Source organism: Rutilus rutilus (assembly GCF_951802725.1).
Source record: "Rutilus rutilus genome assembly, chromosome: 14".
NCBI lineage: Eukaryota > Metazoa > Chordata > Actinopteri > Cypriniformes > Leuciscidae > Rutilus > Rutilus rutilus.
Genome location: NC_140219.1, coordinates 3,941,712 through 3,959,830, shown reverse-complemented (window position 1 = coordinate 3,959,830; position 18,119 = coordinate 3,941,712). Strand labels below are relative to the sequence as shown.

Genomic DNA, 18,119 nt, shown 5'->3' with positions numbered 1-18,119 from the left:
GCAATTTAAAATAATTTCATAAATAGATCAGTACAGATTAAGAACAGTATTAACAGTAAAACAACAAGTAAATGTTATCTATAATAATAATAAAAACGACATTTACTATGAGAGGGAGTTAATTACATTGTTGGAGCAATTAGAAAAACTGTATCCTTCCTCAATCAATCGAGAGAGAGAGAGAGAGAGAGAGAGAGAGAGAGAGAGGGGTCCATTAGATGGTCCGAATTACAGTCACCAAAAACAATTATATGTGGGTGCACGCATGGCCACAGATACATAGCGAATAATTGCTCGATAAATGTTTGACAAAAAGGAAACTGAAGGAGAAGCAAATGTCACATAATTATATGTTATTATCACGCGTCAACAGTAAACAGGCCAAATTTGTCGCCGCGTGCACATATGGCACGGAAACGCGCCAGAAGCACGTTAAGGGGAGTCAAGCGTTTCTGCCAGAAATGTCTGAATACATTCATGGGGTGGTTTTTAAAAAATCATTCATGTGTCAACGATAAACTAACAGCCGTCAAAAGCTCAGTGGCGGTGTCACATTTTTAGACACCGTGTCCATTTCACTGAAAACTGACACTAATAATCTGGAAGAGCAAATTACGCGCATTCATATTTTGCTTCTGCTGCACCTCAGGTCACAAATTCCATACTTGTTGATTTTGAGGGGTTATTAATGATACGGCTGATTTTACAGAACAAATAAACTTGATGCTAAACTTTAAATCTATTAAACATTATTTGCACGTGCCTAAAGCGACTGAAGTGAATTAGGGCCTATATAGCCGGTGTCAAATGCAACAGAAGTTCACATAACCTTTATGAACACAACAGAAGCATAAACGGATGTCAATTTAAAAGAGATGTTGATAGGAGTGCACAATTTATGACATCTAAATTGGATTGCGTTTTTTATTTCTTATATAAATCTCCTCCGAAATACAAATATTTCCATCAATGCATTAACACAATTACAAAGCAAACAACATTCACACTGAATTAAAAAAAAAAAAAAAAAAATCACCAATAAAAAAGAAAGTAAGTCTTAGTCATTTGTTCTCGATCGTTAAAGAGCCAGTGCAGAGGGTTCCGGGGCCGATTATGTCCATTTCACCTGCTTCTAAACTGCATTACTGACTCAATCTTCACGGCTCTTTCATTGCGCGTGTCCTGCCCACAGCCTGCCCACGGCAAACACGCCATTTCCACGATTGTGGCCATCAATTTAAAAGGCTTTGCGCGCTCACGCACACACACACAAACACAGCAGAGCGCAGCCAGTGCGCGCGCCGGTCCGGCACAGAACTTCTCATATTTGATGGATATTGTTTGGGTGACATTTAGGTAATAAAATCTAATTGGTCTGTTGCGAAATGTTGCGGGATAGTTTTACTTGAATGAAATTACGCGCAACTGAGAGCATTTGGCTGCATGTGGGGTTCGAACATTAATCAACGCATGGCACAAATCAATGCTACATCCGAGCAGCGGGACTGTGTTCAGTGATGACGAACTCCGAGCTCGTGTTTAACAGAGACATTCTCCGATTTCCGCCGAGCGATCGATCGATAACGCAATGAATCCTTCACGTTTATCCCTTCTGTAGAAAAACACTCACTTTTAACTGACAGGACAAAAGAGATTCTGCAATCAGTTGCAATGTTTTCATTAACAGAATATAAGATTGGTTGTTTTGCGAATCCTCAAATGTATGTTTAGATTTTTTTATTTTTTTTTTATTGCCAAATTAAACCTGAACTTAACATTAACCTAAAGCTAGTCTTTGCAAGCACTGTCATTTCCTTCTGAAAATACAAATCTAGTTGATTCATTTTGATTGCATCACTGCAAAGTAAATTCAAAGTTTGTGCGTAAAAATGTCCTAATGCAATTCCACATAATGAGAGACCTCTGTAAATAAATTAGCAGCAACATCTTTCAGCCTCAATAAATGCGCATTTCAGAAATTGGTGTGATGACATTATTGAATAGCATAATGAGGCTCTAGTTCACGCGTTCCTAAATGTCAACCAATAGACAGAGATAATGACGGCTCGGTCCAGTCGACCAATGAAAACTTGAGCTGAAGAGTTTGGCACGCGCGGCGGAGCGGAAACTCGACAGTTTGACGCGCGGCGCATCGGTGGCGAGACCTGTCAGAGTTCAAACGAGGAATTAGAGAAACGAGGACCGTCATCGGAGACCATGGACAAGACTAAAACTAAATTACAATTATTTTCGCCGCACCTAACGTGATTTCGTTCGTTTCAATCCGCCACAATCTGCTGCGCAACTGGGAATTATGGAGCGCGCGGAGCTCAACGAGCCAAAGCCGCCATCCAAAGCTAACCAGGAACCCATCCGATTCGGGATCGATCAGATTCTGGGCTCTCTGGACCCGGAGAGCAGCCGTGGAAACACTGTGGATAACAGCCGCTTGGGAAGCCCGACCAGGGCGAGCGTTGCGCCTCATGTCTCCATACCCGTCTCTCTCTCCGGAGTCCCGGGCTCTCTGGAGGACTGCGGGCGGGTGTACGGGGTGAGCGGCTCTCTGGTGCCCAGTGGAGTGATTCGGGTCCCGGCACACAGACCTCTGGCTGCCGCGGTGCCGCCGGCGATGTTGAGCGCGGCACCGGCGCTGTGTTTCCCCTGGATGGACAATAACCGCAGGTTCCCTAAAGACAGACTGCCAGGTAAAAGACTTCTGGGATTGATCCACGCGCTCCACTGATCTCTCTGGCTGCTGGACCTGCGCAGTTGGTTTCAGGAAAATATTTCAGGAAAAAAGCTTTCCCCTCCAAAATTACAACAAGCTTTTCAATATAAATCACCCTGAAAAATGTATGACCTTGATTGCAATAATAACCACACTGTTTTTGTCATTTTTAATAGTTATATCAACTGGAACACAATAAATCAAATGTCAATTAAAACGATAATTAAAATAAATAAGCATACAATTATTTGCATGCTATAAAAGGCAGATTAATTTATTTTCTTAAACGCACACATGTAAAAAAATAAAGAGCAATAAAAAAAAATCAAATTCATAACGCACTATATATTGTTACTCCAGAATATGAATTGATTGACATAGTGTATTTAGGCTGTGTCAACATTTTTTCAATTAAGTTAATAAACGAAAGCAGTTATAGTTAAAATATTTAAGGTTAAATACACACTTAAAAACATTAAGCTGAACTAACTTTGATATCAGAGCACAGCGGGGATAAAGGCTGTTTGAAGGAAAACGTTGTTTCTGGACCCGAATAATAGAAATAATAATAATAATAATAATAATAATAATATAGGTGCAACAGTGCACTTTTAAGATGCACGATGTTTTGAGCCAATTAATACACATGAAGTAAACAATACGCACTTAAGAAATAGCTGCACCATTTTCTGTTCATAAACTATTGATTTAATCATTTTTAATAACCTTGAAAATGATAAACAGGTTTTTTTTTTTTTTCAGGGATTCCACGTTTCAATTTATTTTTACAAAATTATTAGTCAAAGCACGTGATGATCTCCATGATCGGGATCATATTGTGGCGCTCGTGCATGTTTTGAGAGGGACATTTATCATCAAAGGTGCACACAAATCATCTTTCTCAATATTGTTTCGATAGGTTTCGTATGTATAACGAACAAATAGTCTACAGTCAACCAGATCATTTCAGAGAGCATTGGTTTTAATAATCACCTACAATAATAATTGCATGATCAGAGTTTGTTTTCATCAGAATCTAAAGGAAAATAACATGATAAATAAATGACACTTTTCCCGCAGCTCTCATTCCGTTCACCGTGACCCGGCGGATCGGTCACCCGTATCAGAACCGAACTCCCCCGAAGCGGAAAAAGCCGCGCACGTCGTTCTCGCGCGTGCAGATCTGCGAGCTGGAGAAGCGCTTCCACAGGCAGAAGTATCTGGCGTCCGCGGAGCGCGCGTGCCTCGCCAAGAGCCTGAAGATGACGGACGCGCAGGTCAAGACCTGGTTCCAGAACCGCAGGACCAAGTGGAGGTGAGACTGGAGGAGTGCAGAACCACATACAGCACGCTTTTAGCGGATCAGTGGTTTAGTTGTTGGATCCGTGTTGCTGGGAAATGTAGAAGACCACCATGTACAAACATTTTGACCCATTTAGAATTAAGATGTTACACCTTTTTCATTTAATTTAATTAGTATTCGATTATGATTAAATATAGCCATCATTAAGAATAATTCATTGAAATATTAAAGGGAAATTCAGCGTTTTTTTTTTTTTTTTGGTGCTCCTCCGTCACTTTTGAGGCACGTGCCATGTGAACAATAAAACAAATCATGGACATGATTCGAAAGTTAAATAGAAATGCCGTTAGCACTTTATGGCAACACTTTATTTGACAGTGTCCTTGTTACATGTAGGCTACTTACTACTTACCATAGTAATAACAGTAAAATATGCATAATTACATGTAACTAACCCTCAACCAAACCCTAATCCTAACCAATTGGTCAATCTTCAAATCAGCCAGGATGCAGAGGAGAAAAAAACGCATAGAAATGAAGGAGTTAATAATAAAAAAAGGACCATAAATATTGCATAAATATTACTTGGTACCCTAAAAGTCCCTCAAAATATATATCTAAAAAATTATATGCTTACACTTTATTTTAAGTACTGAGCAATAATAATTAGGCCTAACTACATGTACTTACTATTGGTTTAGGGTTAGTTGCATGTAATTATGCTTAATTTATAGTAATTACTACATGTGTTACCAAAAATATTATTGAACAAAATTATATTACATTGATTTTACTGGGGTGGAAAAAAAAATGACTCTGACCCTAAAATGGCTGATTGTTACATCACATTAAATTCATATAGAATTGTATAAATTGTTTTAATGATTTGGATTTATATATGTTTTGCATCTTCAAAATCTCTAGAAGGCAAACAGCTGAGGAAAGAGAGGCGGGACGTCAGCAAGCCAATCGGATGCTGCTTCAGCTTCAGGCCGACGCCCTCCAGAAGTCCATGAGCGAATCAGTGTCGTCGGATCCTCTGTGTGTTCATAACTCCTCCCTCTACGCCCTCCAGAACCTGCAGCCATGGGCCCAAGAGAGAGCTGGGAAAACCACAACACTGGCTTAAATCCCTCCGTGATCCCTCACGGTCCTGCACACTGAGAAGGGAAACATGATGAAACACTGCATCTGAAAAGTAAACCAGGCTTTCTGACCGGCTATTATATAAGCGAGGAGCGTTTGTAGATCTCAAACCATCTGAGCTCATTGTGTGGGAAAGTGAACTAATGATATCTGTGTGTTTGTTACGGACACCGACCAAACGCTTTCCCACGAAGATCCTGCGTGAAACATTCCCAGAAACTAACCGGCAATCACAGCTCTGTAAATATATGAACTGTTCAAATGATGTCTGTGAGAAAGTCTACAAAATATTGTACTGTACTGTAATTATTCTGTGCTATTATTATGGTGACGATGCATTTCCGCATAATGTTAGTCGTTGTCGATGACGTGTTTCGACCCGGAAAAGCAATGGTGTGTAAATATAACACTGAACAATCAGCATTATGCATCGAAAATTTTATTGTTAAACAGTTTATACATCATTTCAACAAGAGGATATTTAATCTGATTGAGCGTCTGTCTGTCTCTCTGTCACCCGTCTCATGGGAAAATAACCGGCTCTACTCAGCTTTATAGACACTGCCGCTTCTAATCCCACTCTGCAGAGTGTAAAACATACAATGAGTGTAATAAATCAAATATCATACTGTATATTTTAAACTCATCACGCTGTACCGGCACAGTGATTGTTCGAAAACACATCATATATGATCAAAAACATGATCAGAAATGATAATAAAAAAAGCATTACTAAGTGTTTGTGACCGTGATAAACACTTTTTACCATGTTGGTTTCAGTTTCCTGGCACAAGCGGATTTGTTCACATCTTTTCAACAACTTTAAACTCAACATGAAATCTCAATTGACCATATTTACTTTCTCTTTATATATGTATATATATATTATGCATTTATATATAAATATTATATATATATACAGCATTTATTTAAAATAGAAATCTTGTGTAACTATACACTACTGTTCCAAAGTTTGGAGATTCAGTCATTTCTTTTTCTTGCTTTATTCTATTCAGCAAGAACGTGTTAAATTGATAAAAAAAAGATTTATATTGTTAGAAAAGATTTCTTTTTTGAATAAATGTTGCTATTTTTAACTTTTTATTCATCAATGAATCCAGAAAAAGGTATCACAGGTTAAAAAATATATATATATTAAGCAGTTTCCAACATTGATAATAAATCAATGATTTCTGAAGGGTCATGTGACACTAAAGACTGGAGTAATGATGCTGAAAATTCAGCTTTGATCACAGGAATAAAATTCTATTTGAAAGTAGAGAAAACCATTTTTTTTTTATTGTAATAATATTTGACAATAGTTTTCTTCGATCAAATAAATGCAGGCTTGATGAGTATAAGAGACTTCTTTTAAAAACATTAAAAATAATAATGTTTCCAAACTTTTGACCGGTACTGCGTATATAATGCCTGCTTTAAATCGGGTCAAGTCAAGACTCCTTCATTTATATAGATAGTTTAGGATAAAGTTACTGTCCAGATAAAGTTAGCTTTGTCCTCCCTACATGTTTTTAATATTCAGTTTCGCTCAGATATACATCAGTTAGATTACAAAGTGGATAAAATGGATTTTGAATGCTGTTCATGTAGAGTTTAACCATCATGCTTGTCAGGAGGACTAATCAAACACGGTTATATTCATTTTATTTCATTATTATTATTATTTTCTTGCTCTCTCGTCACAGTACGGTGGCATTATGGCTGTATAAAACAGTACTAAGTTTTGGCAATTCACAGCTTTCACGCAGTAAATTTAAAAAAAAAATAGTTTTTTGATATAAATAGTGAAACACACACACAAATATAGCGACAGCTAAAGTTTGCTACGGCACCTGTCAATCAAAATCTTCATTGCCATCTGCACAAAGCCAATTAGTCATATTTCACCCCAAAAATAAAAAAATTTGCATATTTAAATAAATCACTGTATTTCATTAATGAGGATACTGGGGTGAAATGTGACCTGATGACATGATGTGGTGAGATTCACCCACAATGATTCTGACGGACAAACAGACCAATCAGAAAGCAGATCTTCGAGTAGGCGGAGCTAAGCCAACAGAGACGGGTGCGAGTGATGAGACTATCAGAAATGATGGGACATGAACACACATCAGATCAAGCGGTGATGATCAGACACGGGATGACACGATGCACAAAAACACCGCCGTTAATGTCACGGACTGAGAACTTCTGCAGAACGCCAGTTAAAGACTGGTCGCTTCATAAGAAAACCACTGAGACACTGGTTACACTACTGGATTAGAACATGTCTACCTAAATGACGGACACGATTCAGCACATCTTTTGGAGGAATATCATATCACAGGTCGAGTGCATCAGATGTTACATGCCCCAAAATCCACCAAGGACGACTGACATCAGTGACATATTTTCAAATCAAAATGGGTTTTACAGGACCTCTTGGAAACCCGCTGGGCCTTTGTGAACACGGCTTTGACACAATTACTCACATGCTCTTTTAACTACTTCCTTTTTTTTTTTTTTTTTTTTTGTTATAGACATATAATTCTCACATCTGCAACAGAACAAGGTCAAACACCGGGGGGGGGGGGGGGACCTGTGGGTTTTCCGGCACGTGAAGCATTGAGCCGTTGTCTGACATCTGTCAAACTTCCAGAATTACCATGTTGATGGGGTAAAAGTTATTTCTCTTTTGTTTGTTTTTTGTGGGGTTTTTTAACAGAAAACTGGTCAGATTCAAGAGTTCATTGGTTTCTTTCTCTGACTAATTTCCCTTTTTCCGCCCTTCATCCTCCTCTTCCTCTGGCTCTATATCACATTCTCAAAGAGCTGCAATGATCGCATGATGTTTTCATCCTGAAGAGACAAAATATGAACAGAAGAAAGAGAAAGAAAGAACAATTTCATGAGGGACGGCTAAAGAAATACGAGGAAGAGACAGAGAGGAAGGAACACAAACTAACTGCAAAAGGCAAAAGAAGAGAAAGTCTGTGTAATCTAGTGAAACAGACAAGCAGCAGCGGTCTGAATGACATGTTAAACAGCCAATCAGAGTTCAGTGCGTTTTTGCCGCGATGTAACGAATGAAAAGTAGCAAAATAATCAAAAAATGTAAAACATCTCTAACATAAAGCACATAAAAGAGCATCTTCACCACTTTGACAAAAACTCGAGTTAGTCAGGAGCGGCATATTCAACAAAAGCATTGAAAAAAAGGTTCTCTCAAAAATAAATACGATGGACTATTTATTTATAATTTTTATTTTATTAATATTTATTTTATTAATATTTATTTTAACATTTATATATTTTTTTAAATAAGATGTATTTATTTTATGCAAGTAAATTAATTAACTAATACTTTTTTTTTTTAAATGATAATAATAATAATAATAATAAAAGGGGAAAAAAAGGAAATTAAAAAAAATAAGGGAAAAAATAAGGGAAAAATATAAAAATGTTAATTAAATAAATAAATATTAAAATAAGTAATAAAATCAATCAATCAATAAATACATAGATACATTTATTTGCATGACTTTCAGTGGCCAGGACTGAAATGAAATAATTGACAAAGCAACATAAAAATAAATGATTCATGACGAAGCAACATGGAATAATGTCCCAAATAGGCAAAAGGAAGAGTCTGTTATTTGTTGTTACTCACAACATTTTTTTTTTTTCTACTTTACTATAGAATTGAACTGCTGTTTAATCAATGCGTCAGTACTCACTCTCTGACACTAGAGGACCCTGCTTACATTCAAGAGAGAAAGAAAGTGACAAGCTATGACTGGATCAGAATACCTGTGTACCGCTTATAGCACAGTATATTCTGGATTCTTTAAAAAAATGAATACAGTAGTATGCAACTAAAGAAACGCATAGTTATGTTTAATTCAGCGAGTGGCGTCCAGTGATAATCTTAGCAATAAATGTTCATTTTCCTTTTTTTTTTAAAGACATTTAAAATGTCTTCACTTTCAATAGTCTGATCTAATAACGAGTGAAGAAAAAGATGTTAAAAACAACAGTTGGAAGGAGTGCTTTGCATTGTGGGATACAGTATTCAATGCAATGTGCTCTGCACATGTTTTTGCAAATGGACTAGTCATTCGGTCAATTCTATGCATGCTAATTTTGTATGCTATTGTGAACAGGTACCTCTTGACAGGAGAGAATAAACTCATCAAGAGTGACGACTCCATCTCTGTTCTTGTCCATTTTCTGCAAGGGGAGAGAGAGAGAGATAGAGAGAGAGAGAGAGATTAAAGCGGCGCCAGAGCCCGTCTACGCGAGCCTGCCCACTCCCTATTAAGTCCTATTGTACCGAATTGTGGTTGTAGTTCCACCAGAGCTCCACTGGGGGCGATCGCCCATGAGTGCAAAATGAATGGGAGTCTATGGAGCTAGACGGCTAAATGTGTCTCTTTCACCCGATTGCCGTTGAGAAATCTCAGATTTGATTGTAGGTTTTGCAAGTTCAACATGGGTTATAGGTCGAAAGTTGAATGAACGAGTACTTATGTCCTTTCGATTTCTTACAGGTTGAGCTGTTGTTGCCCATAACACGCTAGCATTCTGCTAATGAACACTGATTGGTCAATGAAGGACTGATTACGACCAGAGATACCGGCTTGATGGTCTTTTAAAACAACAAAACAAAAACTCGTTTAGCACGTGTATTTACCTGTGTCAGCTGTGTGTGTTTACCTGTGTCAGCTGTGTTGTCGATGCCTCGAGAGAAAAGAAAGTGCAGAGCGCGAAAGCACCAGAGTGACTGAAGGATTGCCGTAAAGCAGTATCTCTGGTCGTACGATGTGTATGACATCATTGACACTTTAAAAGACTTTTTAAAGCAAATAAGTGACTCTAAAACATCTAACACCCAGCAATGTGTAATTTCTTTGCATCTCCTTTCGAATACAATATTCAAATTACTAGACAAAAAATTATATCCTGAGAAAAGTGGATTTTGATGGGTATACTGCCATAGACCTCCATTCATTCTGCACTCGTCCTGTGAGCGCCCTCTTATGGAATCAAAGTGGAACTGCAACCATTTCAGAAGCCGGAAGTTTACTGAGAGTGAAACTTCTCGCCTTATTAGACATTCTCTGGCGGCGCTATGCAGTTTTGGCAATTTCTTCGCTGTTTTCTCGCTTTTTGCTCGCGGGTTTCTCTATAGAGCTCCCCCTACAGCTTCGGAATAGATGTTTGACAACACTGTCGTCAAAACTCGTTGGCAACTCGCCCCCCCCCTCCCATCTTCTCCCTCTGGTCATGTGCATTTGTTTTCAAAGAAGCCGGCGAACGCACGGAGCCATGTCCACTGAGGTATGTATGATACACAGAAGGCTAGCATTAAAATGTTTAGATAGTGTATGTGTGCAGTGCCGTAAAGCAATTCGTTACATTCGGCCCGCCGGCCCAAAGTTGCAAGCGTGGTTTTTCCGCTCAAAGGCGCTAGAGGGGGTGTGAGAAGACCACCATTCAACCCGAAAAAAAGTCATATAACCATTCAAATGACTCCGAAGCTGTTCAGTTAAGGTAAATTAAGCTGAAAAAACCCTGCATAGTTCACCTTTAAGCGTGTGTGAATTACCAGAGTCTGTTCGTGTGTGTCCGTACTGTATGTGTGTGTGTTTGAGCGGGAGAGAGTATGTGCTTTCCATATATAATAAATAGGGCTGTCAATCGATAAAAATTTTTTAATCAATTAATCGCATGATTGTCATGAGTTAACTCGTGATTAATCGCACATTTTTTTTATTTGTTCTAAATGTACCTTAAATTAATACTTTTCAAGTTAGTAATACTCTAATCAACGTGGGCATGGATAAATATGGATGCTTTATGCAAATGTATGTTTATTATTGAAACCATAGTCAACATAGAGCATGAAGACGAGACATGTTTCAAAGGTCATAGATGTTTTTCAAAGAACTTGTTCATTTATATGAGACACATGTAGAAAGAACAAAGAAATACCAGGTTCCCGTTACATCTCTTTCTTTGCACTGAGCAATTAACACAAACATGTTTAGATTTTTGCATGACAGGGCAGCTCTTCTGAAAATGCTAAATGTACATTTATTATTTATTATTAGGCTACATTATAGTTTGTCTCTCTCTGTGCCCATTTTGATGAAGCTAAATTCTCAATAAAACTGTTTTCATTGGTATATTTTACTGTTTCTGTTGTCGAACAACGGAATGAATATGAAATGGTGACTGAAACGCGACCCATTAAGACATAACCAGCTCTCCCTTCCAAGATGTTAATCTGCACAAAAATCCTGATAATCGAGCCGTCGTCTGATGAAATCAAATACACATAAGATAAACACAATATCTGTTTTGCGATTTCGGCTATACTTGCATGTAAAATTAGAGAAGCAACATCATATCTGTGTTTAACTGAATTAAAGCGCTGCTCCTCTCTCCAGCGCGAGACGCAGAGAGAGAGCGAGAGAGAGAGAGGCGCGCGCGCGTGCTGGGAGAGCAGTACCGGCGGTACCGGTAGATTCTCAGAAACTAAATAAAAATCGCTAAATGGGTCTGCAATGTCGCTAAGTTGGCAACACTGTGTATCTCCATTTCTCCAACTAGGTTTTGGGCCACGGGTCAAACAGAAAATACGCGCTGCGTTAATCGAGCGTTAAAAAAAATAGTGCCGTTAATATGATTTTGCGTTAACGCGTTATTAACGCGCTAACTTTGACAGCCCTAATAATAAAATGTCATTTTGTGGCAGAAAAACATGGAACTAATTTGTCGTTTCTTCTGCTGTTGTCGGTTGTAAGGACCTTTGAAATAACAGAAATCATTTGGCGGAGTGATATGAAACTGTAATGCGGTCAAAACCTGCTGGAACTACTTTAGCTGTGAGTTTCCCACTGTAGAACGATCATCAACCAATCAGATTCAAGCATTCAGCGGCCCTGTAGTATGTGATGATCAGAGTCTGACCTGAAAGAAAGCATCCACGTGCTGTCTGGTGGTGTCGGTCTTCATTGCAGGATACGTGAAGCGGCCCATCATGTCATATATGGCTTTCACTATATCGGTCATCTCCTAGAAACAAAAAACAAATTAATTTATTATTTTAAAAACATGTTGCCTACATAATTCCGATGTGTTATTTCAGTGTTTAAATGATTGTATTATTGTGCTAAAATGTGGAAAATAGTCATCATAAAGAATGAACAGATGTGTCCAAACTCTTGACTACGGTATTTTTTAGGTTAAAAAAGGGTCAAAGTTGCACTCTTGAGAGAAAACAAATAACACAGATGAGACTGTGATGGATTTTTTAATGAATAAAATAGCAAACTGTATATTAAGCTAACCATGTTTCTAACACCTAACCTTATTTCTCTTTTTAGGCCTAACATGATAACACTTTGAAACACAATGTACTAAAACACTCCGTCCTGTGTTTTTGAATGTTGTATGTTGTGTTGCCATACCCCTTTGACTTTGAGTGTGTGTGTGTGTGTGTGTATAAATAACAGATAGGGCAAATGAAACTAGACAGATGACTAGGTTTGAAACCCTGTGATTATGAAGGAATCATTACCTAGCAACAGAAGGGGCTTGTCTAAAAAGAACCAATCAAATTGTGGGACATTATGTAAAGTTTAATGTCATTTTGCCATACCCCTTATTCTATAAACACTGCTGTATTTGTGTTTTCGGTGGGATTCTCAATGGAATTTGTCTGAGATCCTCCGGCCTTGCTTCTTCTTGGGAGAGATTCCCTGAGAGCTGCTCGGGAACTCTTCCGGCCGTGATTAAAGCATTTAAAGGACATTTGCTGAAGTCTGTTTGTCCATTATTGCTGTGCAGCAAGTCAGATAGGGAGACAAGCTAAATATAGTGAAACACTAGAGACCTTACTACCAAGTGATAGTGTGGATCACGTTAAGAACGCTAGAGACCTTATTCCCAAGTGATAGTGTTCGATAGGGGGCGAGACGTCGTTCGACTCTTTGTGAGACCCCTTATAATAATAATAATGTTTACATAAAACACTGATAACATGCATTTCAGTTTCTGTCACTCAACAACAAATCCTTTCAATTTAACCCTACAAAAGCCTTGTATGATTGGCCTCTGAATGATCAACATGATCAAAACAAAAAACCTGTCGCACACAATCTCCTCCAGTCCTTCAGTCGTCTGAATGATAATTGACTTTTCTAACTTTAGTCAGTGTGTAATGTTGCTGTTTGAGCATAAACAACATCTGCAAAGTTACGAAGCTCAAAGTTCAAAGCAAAGGGAGATATTTGCTTTTAAAGAAATCACTTTTTAAGGACTACAACAAACGGCTGGTAGAGACTACACCACATTCCTCCTGGGTTAGTGACATCACAAACCCTAACATTTACATAAACCCCGCCCCCTGAACACGATTTATAGATTATCAAGACAGAATATGCTAATCAATGACTAGAAGATAACTACACATAAGCTACATAAACTCATCAACTAACCATTCAGAAATGTTGTCTATGTCGTCACTTCTTCTTGAGTCTCTCCATCATTGTCTGACTCCGGTTTGAACATAAAAGGCTAAAAGTTTTTGAAATTTTCAGTGCATGTGTGTGTGAGGTAAAAGGACACAAGCTCTTGAAGCTCCGCCCACTGTGCCGGGAGCAGCAGCTCATTTGCATTTAAAGGAACAGACACAAAACGGTGCGTTTTTGCTCACCCTCAAAAAGTGACAGCTTTAACATGTTATATAAAAATATCTGTGGGGTATTTTGAGCTAAAACTTCACACACACTCTGGGGACATCAGAGACTTATTTTACATCTTGTGAAAAGAGCATTATACCACCCCTTTAAACAACTTTAGCAAGTAAAAGTCTTTTAGTATAATTGTACAAACGTCCTCCTTCAGCTCGTGCTTCACGTGTCTTTTTGATGTAAAATCTTTACTGATTTTTATAAAGTAAACATAAAAATAACTTTCTATTGTTAGTGATATTTCAAGATGAACACTTTCTGTAGGTTTACTTAATTATCCATACGTATTTTTAGAAAAATCATGTTAAAATGTGAGTATCAAATATGATCATCAGGCTTTTGAGGAAGGTTTATTTGTTCATCTCTAAATCATCATTGTATTGCATTGCATTATGTGTTTTAAAACTACAGAGCTTTGATCATAAAACTAAGCATTTGAATATCATCTTACTAAGACATATTATTGTCAGATATAGAGCGGCGACTGATATTTATATGCATTTTATGTACCTAGTCTTCTATACTGTCAAAGATCTAATTGATTTACATTACAAGCATCAGAATTTCATCTTACTTTTTGTCCATATAAATATCAGCATAAACAATTATCGACATCAAGCTTAAATTAATTTAAATCAAAACTGAAACTACCAGCGTGTGGGAAATGCACTATAGAAATATAGTTTGCTTTGAGCATGTTTTGCGTGACGGACGTTACTTGCATTATATACTGTTGCTTTGGAATATAAGTATATTCCAATATAAATATAATATAAACACACCTCTTTATTAATGTAACCATCTTTGTTAATGTCGTACAGGTTGAAGGTCCACTGTAACTTCTCTGTTGTTGTTCCTCTCAACAAGATGGACAGAGCCGTTACAAAGTCCTGACAGAGAGAAAGAGAAACAATGGGCGAAGAGGAGTGATTTCTCATTAACGACACAAACGAAAACACCGTGCTGACACAGAAATGAAAATAACAATAGAAGAAGTGGTGAAGAACATGAATGAATAGAGAGAAATTTCACCTCAAATTTGATTGATCCGCTTTGGGAAGAGTCAAATGCGTTGAACAGGTAATGTGCGTATGTGCTGGCGTCTGCAGAGAGAATACACACACACACACACACACACACACACACACACACACACACACACACACACACACACACACACACACACACACACACACACACACACACACACACACACACACACACACACACACACACACACACACACACACACACACACACACACACACACACACACACACACACACACACACACACACACACAGAGAGAGAGAGACATATTTATGAATAAAGACATTGATTGTAGCTAATAAAATACTTAAAAAAAACTACACAGTGGTACCTTTAAGGGATGTAGAATAAGGTCATTCAGAATAAGGCATTAATATGTGCTTTATTAGTAGTAATAAACAGACAATATCCTATAATATGCATGCTAATAAGCAACTATTAACAGTGAGAATTGGACCCTAAACTAAAGTGTTTTAAAATGTTACATTTTAATTGACTGGTGGTTTAGATCATTATTGAGATGCGAGAAATTGAGAGAGAGAAAATCAGCAGGGTTTTTAGAACAAATGTAAGACTTTTCGGAGACCTTTATGGGGTCTACCGCATTTTGTAAGGGCAATGTCTATATAGTAATATATTAACAGTAAAATGACTGATTTAAACAACCTACAGTTTTAAAAAAAACGAAGTTTTATATAATAATACCATAAACCTCACATTTCAGCCTTTAAACCATTAAAGAAAAGGGATGAGCAGAGGTGGACAAAGTACAAAACTTCCGTGCTTGAGTGAAAGTACAGACACTACTGGTCAAATATTACTGCGTTACAAGTAAAAGTTGTAAAGACCGATTTTCACTTAAGTAAAAGTATACAAGTACTCGTTTTTTAAAAGTAATTAAGTATCAAAAGTAAATGTCAAGGCATTGTTTTATTATTGTTGCATTGTTGTATGTAATACTGACAGTATCTCTGCATCTATGCCTGCCTATCCTCATATCAATATCACATTTATTTCTAGAACACAGTTCCAGTAGTGGGATCGAATGTGAGATTGAATTAGTGCACTCAATAACGTCGTCCACAATGGTTCCTCAAATAGTGCCCTATTTAAAGTCTCTATGAAAACTTTTTGGGCTTTTAATATGAATATGTTAGCATTACTGTTATCTATAAGCTAGTGTGCTCCAAAACAATGACAAAATTCGCATTTTGAAGACCAAACCCAACGTTGAAAATGAAAATCAGGTTGGTGTCAGAATCCAACGTCGGATTGACGTTAATCTCCAACGTTGGACAGACGTTGTACTGTGGTTGAAAATGAATATCGGGTTGACGTCAGAAACCAACATCAGTCGAGTTCTGACGTCAACCCGACTTTCATTTCCAACCAAAATGCATCCCCTGACTGACGTTACTACTTTCTACTCGAGGACCTTGACAGAAATGTGGTGGAGTAAAAAGTATGATATTTGTCTTTCAAATGTAGTGAAGTTAAAGTAAAAAGTTTCCTCAATACTCAAGTAAAGTTCAGATACTCAAAAAGTGTACTGAAGTACAGTACTCAAGTAAATGTACTTTGTTACTGTCCACCTCTGGGGATGAGTCAACATTATAAACGATTATATATAGGCTATATTCGCGTTTTCAGTCCCCAAATTTAAGACGTCTTGAAATTATAATGAACTTATTGTATACTATTTAAGACTGTTTACACCTGGTATTAATAAGATGCCTTTTGGTCGATCGGATCACAAGTGGACGACACTAAATACAGGTGTAAACGGGGTCTAAAACGTTTTGAGCTCGTCCACTTCCAGAGGTCATCGAAAACACATTCGACTGGATTGTTTTCGTAGTGTAAACGCTCATGTGATCGAATGTCAAAACACCGTCTGTTCTCCGTCTACTGACCTGATGCTTAAACATTATTAGAAGAGCGTTAGCCAGACGGGATTTACATTTGTCGACTGGAGACCAAAGTTTGGTTTGAACATGAAAAACATACCAAGCACAATGTTCTCTCACCATTCCTGATTTCTAACACACACTCACAGCGTTCGGCTGGTGTTGAGGAAACTAAAGCTGATGTTCTCTGTGTTTTTCTGTCGTTTCAGTCGTGTTCATGTGTAAATTGCGTGAGCTTATTTTATCCATTAGATGGAAAGATCTGAAAAAGCCCATAGATTTACCCGCCCATAGACCCTCCCCTCAATATGGTTGAAAGTGGACAAAAGAGACGGATTAAAACACCAGGTGTGAACGGGAACGTGACCCTCGTCTACTTGTGATCCGATCGACCAAACACATCTTAATACCAGGTGTAAACAAGACCTTTATGACCTTAAACCGTAACTCTCGCCAAAATGCAACCTAGGCTCTTTTTGTTAATCTACCCGAGGCAAACTTTCGTTTAAAGCATAATTAGGATTGAAACGCCACTTTTATGTTTGACTGTATTTTCATTTTCGGTCAAATTGCCTTGTGAATGGGAGTGCTTGGGGCACGACTATGATGGCATCAAAATCACTATTTTTAAAACACTAATGCGGCTCGACACAACATGAAACTGTGCTCTCAGTATCACCAGAGGCTCTACACATGAACTCCAGCACTGAGAACATTGTTTGTGTACACAGAGTTTACTAAAAAGAAAGATTTAGAACTCACTTTAGCTGTGTCCGCCGGCATTTTGACAGTCAAAAATAGTCAATCTCCGAATGCAAATGAACTGACTTTTAGTATTGCTTCTTATATGAGGATTGTTTTTCAAATGCAAGTTCAATATTGATTTTCACTAACGACAAAACAACAAATTATCCGTGAAATTATATGGAACTAAGCTTTAGGAGCTTTCCATCTTTACTCTCTTCCCAGTTACGTTGCATTCGGAGATCGTATTTTTGACTGTCAAAATGCCGGCGGACACAGAGCGAAAATACGGTCAAACTTAAAAGTGGCGTTTCCATTCGAAAGTTTGCCTCGGGTAGAGGATTCGTTTGGAATAACTTTCATTGGTGAAACAGAGCAAAAACAGACAGTAATGGTATTCTGCATCTAAAATGTAAGTCACGTAATATTAACCTCTTGTTTGTTGAACTGTTGTATAAAATCGATATATCAGGATTTGC

General features: G+C 37.8%; 2 protein-coding genes across 6 annotated transcripts in view; one reads left to right on the top strand and one right to left on the bottom strand.

Annotated features, from left to right (window-relative positions):
- The first annotated feature begins 1,702 nt into the window (after positions 1-1,702).
- tlx3a (T cell leukemia homeobox 3a) lies at positions 1,703-6,990 on the top strand. Its single transcript, XM_084430581.1, has 3 exons — positions 1,703-2,705; positions 3,809-4,043; positions 4,956-6,990. The coding sequence occupies exons 1-3, from the start codon at positions 2,315-2,317 to the stop codon at positions 5,158-5,160; spliced, it is 831 nt and encodes a 276-aa protein (XP_084286707.1). The 5' UTR covers positions 1,703-2,314; the 3' UTR covers positions 5,161-6,990.
- The window catches only part of kcnip1a (Kv channel interacting protein 1 a), a 64,770-nt gene continuing 51,006 nt past the window's right edge, over positions 4,356-18,119 (bottom strand). For 4 of the 5 annotated variants that reach the window (XM_084430586.1, XM_084430584.1, XM_084430588.1 and 1 more), the window contains 5 exons: positions 14,972-15,042; positions 14,722-14,829; positions 12,156-12,260; positions 9,348-9,410; positions 5,601-8,039 (listed from right to left, as the gene is read on the bottom strand). In XM_084430586.1, the coding sequence (XP_084286712.1) occupies positions 7,992-8,039; positions 9,348-9,410; positions 12,156-12,260; positions 14,722-14,829; positions 14,972-15,042 (395 nt within the window). In that variant the 3' untranslated portion in view covers positions 5,601-7,991. Of the gene's footprint in view, positions 5,192-5,600; positions 8,040-9,347; positions 9,411-12,155; positions 12,261-14,721; positions 14,830-14,971; positions 15,043-18,119 lie in introns of those variants that run through there. The other variant, XM_084430587.1, reaches the window with a different exon arrangement.

Coding starts and splice junctions, on each gene's coding strand:
- tlx3a (XM_084430581.1), top strand. CDS start 2,315: ATGGAGCGCGCGGAGCTCAACGAGCCAAAGCCGCCATCCAAAGCTAAC. Junction 2,706..3,808: donor CCCTAAAGACAGACTGCCAG/GTAAAAGACTTC, acceptor CTTTTCCCGCAG/CTCTCATTCCGTTCACCGTG. Junction 4,044..4,955: donor AACCGCAGGACCAAGTGGAG/GTGAGACTGGAG, acceptor CAAAATCTCTAG/AAGGCAAACAGCTGAGGAAA.